The sequence below is a fragment of the Paramormyrops kingsleyae genome, chromosome 6 (assembly GCF_048594095.1).
Source record: "Paramormyrops kingsleyae isolate MSU_618 chromosome 6, PKINGS_0.4, whole genome shotgun sequence".
NCBI classification, from domain to species: domain Eukaryota; kingdom Metazoa; phylum Chordata; class Actinopteri; order Osteoglossiformes; family Mormyridae; genus Paramormyrops; species Paramormyrops kingsleyae.
In genome coordinates this window covers 34,413,510-34,419,509 of record NC_132802.1, presented here as the reverse complement: position 1 = coordinate 34,419,509, position 6,000 = coordinate 34,413,510, and the positions used below count along the sequence as shown (strand labels likewise).

Sequence of the window (6,000 nt, the reverse complement as noted above, 5' to 3'; positions counted from 1 at the left end):
GACCAGGACAGGGAGCCGAAGGTGGTGGAGGGAAGGAGGTGGGTGAATCAGATAGCTGTAATGGCAAAGAAGTGGGTTAGACTTACTCTTTATATAAAACCTGGACCAATGTGATTGGACACGATTGCATTCATTAGGTCTCCTTGTTTGAACTTTCGTATTCACTTTCATGTCAGCTGTTCAAACCCAGGTGTGAGGACTGTTCAGCCAATCAGTCCTCTAGTAATCTAATTAGGAAGTTGCAGCAAAAACCGCCATTTCTGGATAAGATTGCCCACCCCTGATCTAGGAGAACAAAGAATGGGATGGCCAGTGTCACCCAGGAAACGACATATAGAACAACAGTCGGGCAGGGACCGATCATGAGAATATTTAATATATAGTCATTTAATGTAGTTTCTTCTACCACTTACCTTAAAAGTAGTGCAATTATATGTGGCTTTACCATTTAAGCCTGTAGGTAGGGATCTGGGGATCTTATGTGTATTCGTGCTTTTCCAGTGTTTTTTTTTCCCCCGGAAATTAAGCATTTTCTGGGAGTGAAAATGGGTGGGCTGGAAGCTGTGGAGACCTAGTGCCAAGCTGTTCGCTGCTCAGCGTGACTCATAACCAGTTTTGCTGAGGCATTGAAGAAGTGCATCCTGTATTTTTTTCAGAAAACCTGGTCGCATCACAGCACACAGTTTGCAGTCTTGGCACAAGAGAGGGAATTGCTTCTCTACCTGCACAGGGACATATAGACCTATGGGCCAGAGACAAGAAGAAAAACATATGACTAATTCTTCTCTAACGATGTCCTATTCTGGCTTCTTCATAGAATAGGAGTCTCCAAGAGCAACCCAAAATAGCTTCATACTTCTCTTCTGCTGTCCAGATCAATACCAGTTTGGCAGGTAATGCCATATAAAAGCCCAGCGAAGAGCTTCAACCAAGGCCCTGCCTCTCGTGAGATCTGTAATGGTGGTAAAGATGCCAGTCAAGGCAGGTGACCTACATGATGTCACAGATCTGATTAGCTAAGCTGAATGATAAAAATGTGTGGTTGACTTGAGAGGCAGTTGCTAGTCAGAGATATATAATCATGATGCATCTGCATTACAGTTTCTCATTTCAAAATTAAAAAGCTGTATGTGCATAGATTTGGCACTGCTTCAGTACAAGAAATTTTCAACACATGATGCCTATATCATTGATATTGGATTTTATAGTTACTGCATCAAATATTCTGATAATTTACCAGTTATTAATGACTTCAAGTATCTAGCTCTGTTTTCCTGAGAATAAATGCACTAGTTTCACAGCAGTGTGTATGTGTGTGTGTGTGTGTGTACAAATACTTGACATACTTTTAAACAGTGATGATAGTTTTCAGTTGGTGCAAAACCATGAATGTCGCTCTGTACTGGAAGAACAACCATTTAATTTTTTGAAGAAAAACACAATTACCAGCAGTATTGTTCCATCATCACAAACTCTACAGTGGTTTGATTTCATATTCATTACATTTTCCTTTGCTTTCATTTATGCAAAGGACAGAAAATACTTCTGGACTATTAGAATGGAACATTTAACACAAAGGAATTCAATTACAATGCACTTCTGTCCATTACAGTCTCAATGTGTGTATGATATTTCTGTGTGTAAATTGTGTTCATGAATTTATCCATTTTTGCCCCATATATATTTTTAATTATATATTTACACAGTTCAGCCCCTGGTGTTTATACATCCAAAGTAATTCAATAAAAATCAGAAGGACAAAATGAATATGTCTGTGATTTCAGGTGTGACAAAAATTACATATGCAGTATATATAGATTTTCAGATTGTTCATTTCTTTAATATCATGAATCCAGATTGATTTTCTTTATTAAACCAAAGCAGCAGCTAGTTAACACAATTAATTCCACTTTGCAGTGATTGCAGTAATCACAAGTATTTATCTTCAAACTGACAACAGTTGTTTATTATAATACCACGACCATCTAAGGAAATGGCGTGAATGGGCTGTATTTCACTAAATGCATTGGCAGCTCTTCTCTGTGTTGGTGGATGGCCCTGCCTTTCAATCAACAAGCACCGAGAGAAATTACCTTGCTTCAAGTAATTTGGCTAACAGTGACACTTCTTTGCTTGGTCAGTTTGAAATTTTACTTATATGGTGTGCCTCATTCAGGGGTCTCCAACTCCGGTCCTGGGGAGCTAATGTCCAGTAGGTTTTTTATTCTACCTGGCGTCTGATGAGCCTCACCTGCTCCTGGTATTTACCTGAAAACTGGTGTGGCTCATCAGAAGACAGGAGGGATAGAAAACCTACTAGACAGTAGCTCTCCAGGACTGGAGTTGGAGACCCTTGGCCTAAACCAATAGCAAAGATTATATAACAAAATTTTCATCATTTTAATTGATTCCTAATTTTAAATGAACAAGAGAATAAGGCCAACTTTCCTTTCTTCAAAATGTATCTACCCGTTTAGGGGTCCTTAGTGACATTGTCTATTTTTCTTATTATCTGAAACTTAGACTTTGCTGAGTAAGTGTTGGCCGGGAAAGATACTCTATAATGTTCTGTAATCGCACTATACTACACTTTTTGAAAATTGTGATCACAGAGAATGATCAGGTCTGCGGTAGCATCTTCCAGAAAATAATACAGCCTTCCCTCTTAATACAAAAAATGACCAACAATAGATTTATAAGTATAACATTTTTTGGATACATAGAACCACTTCACTAATCCATATTCTTGCCCAAATGTACATTTTAATATTATGTAGCTTATTTTTTCCCCACTGTGACTAATTGGGTTGTGTTCCTTTAGGGCAAGATGTATCTTAATGAAATCTATTGTACGCCTTTGCTACACACTCTCTGTGGACTGTGCCATTCTCTGCACTCCCCTGTATGAACACAATGCATCATTTGCATCCCCAATGATGAAAGACACCAGCAGCCAAATTGTAGTCTCACAGTGCGTGCAGTGTTCTATTTTTTTCACTCCAGTGAATTTATCAAATGGTTTGAGTGAATTTATCAAACGACTTTGCGTTCGATCAACACAATTTGTGGCACCTATTTTCCTAAATTGACTCTAGAATAGAATACAAAAACTGTGCTGTTTTATCTAGCTCATCTTCCATATCATTTCTGTACAAAAATTACTTGTAGGTATGCTGATGCCTTTCTGCCTGCTTTGTGCATGCTGGATGGATAATTAACAGTGAAACAAAAGAATCTGTTAAGCTGATTGTTAATGGCAGTCAGAAAATTTTTACTTCAGTCACAGTTAAGGGCAGCCCTTCCACAGTAGCCTAATTTGTTTACCCTTCAGCAGCCAACAAACTGGCTTCTTTGCCACTTTGATTGACTGTCTGCTCTTTTCCGGACAACACAAGTGATGCACCAAAGCTAATTCCTTTCATGGATGACATCAGCTCTAGTTAGTCAATACTTTATCAAGGACAACTGACCCAATCAAGATAAAAGCACAATAATTCATTACATTGAACAGATATGACTCAGCTGGCTGATATTAATTCTGGTTTTATAGAAGCAGCATATCTGGGCCCATATTCAGATCATATGTGTCTATAAAGGTAGGATCTCAAACACTAGACATAATAAATGATATTTAGAAGATATTCTAATATTTAAAAAAGCATTCACAGAACTGTGCAAAAGCTGTAGACAGTCAAAATCACCCAGATACTTGCAGTAACCATACAATCATGGGTGCTGGTAGAAATTTTTGGGCCCATAAAAGTATATCAACCCAGACTAATCCAGACCAATCCAGTTATGTTCCAGATTTTTTAGGGACCCTGTCACTCAGGAGCCCTTGGAATCGATGAAACTCTCCCTGCCTTTACGGAGCTTCTGTATCCAATATACCCATGCATCTATTTATTTACTTGTGCAGTAGCAAAGCATGTTTGGCTAATCAATACCTCATATTTAACTAATTCATTTAACTAGGTAAGCTGGTGGTGAATTTGGCTAGGGTGCACTTCATGAGAGGTTCTTGGTACTGTGGTAGTGTTGTTCTTGAGAAATTCTTGTTGTCATCGTTTGTATAGGCCGATATTCTAATGTCAACTTGTGTTTTTTTTCTGAGCAAAGTTACACTAGATCACTATCCAGATAAATAGCTTTAAACATTTCCTTTGACTCCCTAAGACTTTTGCACACTACTGTATATCAATCCTATTTTTGAACATGGTGCGGAATGCGAAACTGTGGTAAAGTTTTATTATACTACAGCTTTCGTCTTCAGTGTTACGTTTAGACGAGACTAAAACTTCCCGAGTATCGAAAGGAATCAGTATCGACAGACCAACTAAATAAAGGGATTCTTGTAATATACTATCATTTAAATCTGTGATTTTTAGGATAAACATTTCCTGTCCGAGGCTATAAAAGTGAAAATCGTAGTTACAATACACTGCTGCCTGTCGTTAGTTTTACTGATTTCTAAATAAATTGTTTTAGTCGTTTAGTTCTATCAAATTTTAGCACTTTAATACATTAAATTAAACAATTTTCTGTAAAATTAGATTTGTTTGTATACCTTTGTATTACCTCAATGTACGGTCTGTGGGTATTTTTTATTCCGTTATTATTGGATGAACGCATTTAGTTTCAGGTTAATGTACTAATTTGCAAGCATCTCCTATGATTTCTCCCGCGCGCTTCCGTGGGAATAAACTGGAACGTGCGTGGGTAATGGGACGGGAAGGGGTGGCTTAATGCGCGTCCCCGTCTGTCGCGTACGAATATGTGAGGGAATATATCGGTTTGCATTCGCTAGCTGTGCTTGTTACATGAGAGAGAGGAAGAGAGCGAGAGATCGAGCGAGGGAGAGAGATAGCAAGGGGGCGAGCGGAGGCACCACAGCACCGGCGGTGGCGTCAATGCATTTGTGTCTTCGAATCGCCAGTTTTAAGCTGCCGACACACAGCGCGACGTTTCCGATTGAGATTTCACGTCGGGGAACTCTAGGAGGCTTTTTATACCAAGCGACTGGACCCAGACGTTTCTCTTTCGGCCGCATCTGAAAGACAAGCCCTCTGTCAATATCGTATTTTAACTCTATTTCTTGAATTTTAATGGGAAGATGGCGATCTACGCTCAATTCTGCAGCATCTTCTGCTTCGTCTCTGTTCAAACTATCCTTATTTTTAGCATATCCTCGCCAGGAACACAGAGTCTCAGTTTCCCTCAACAGTACACGTAAGTATCCATCGGGGGACATACAGCGAGCGCTCGGAATTGGGACAGGTAGTTCAAACTGTGCTGTTTACTGAGGTGCGGGAGCCGCTTGATAGTGACAGCGGCTGAAACTGAGACCCCCTTTCTATTCTATAGTCTCGGTTACTTACACGTGCATATTCACGTCTATATATCGGAGACTTTGCCACGCTTGGATCGTCGAACCAGTCTTTCCTTGCTGGCTTATTTAATTTGATAAGGTTGAGCCCAGGGATTATCAGTTTTCCTGGAATGCACAGGTGTTTAGAGATATATAGACTAGTAGATTGAAATTGAAGTAGTAAATTAATGACGTTTCGTTGCGCGGTTTTATCCAGAGTGGCTACTGTTTGTAGAGCAGTAGAAATATAAGTTGACTGAATACTGTCTAGTGGTCTGGTGCTTCGTCTCCCCATTGTTGACATCTCTGGAATTGAATCATATTTATGACTAGATGGAATCTCGTAAACTAATGGCTGTATTCTGTCTAGCGGTATATATTATTGTCTGGCCCACATTCTTTATCTTGTGAAGATGTGAACGTGGGAAACCTGTATAAAACAATCCAAAAGTACAATTTATGACGAAGTAACCGGGACAAAATAGACACATATGTCTAATATGATGGCTTCCTTAATAACAGCGTTTCATTTGTATTCTGTATTATTGATTGAAGTCTTCCAGCCAAGTCAGTGTATAGTTCAGTATTAACTAACAGTACTCCAGTAATGTATCTGTTTGATTCTCAACGCT

The 6,000-nt window shown here is 39.1% G+C and overlaps 1 protein-coding gene across 3 annotated transcripts in view; it reads left to right on the top strand.

The window, feature by feature from the left end:
* The first annotated feature begins 4,780 nt into the window (after positions 1-4,780).
* The window catches only part of cacna2d2a (calcium channel, voltage-dependent, alpha 2/delta subunit 2a), a 261,328-nt gene continuing 260,108 nt past the window's right edge, over positions 4,781-6,000 (top strand). For all 3 annotated transcript variants that reach the window (XM_023821052.2, XM_023821053.2, XM_023821051.2), the window contains exon 1: positions 4,781-5,229. In XM_023821052.2, coding sequence (XP_023676820.1) covers positions 5,114-5,229 — 116 coding nt within the window. In that variant the 5' untranslated portion in view covers positions 4,781-5,113. The remainder of the gene's footprint in view (positions 5,230-6,000) is intronic.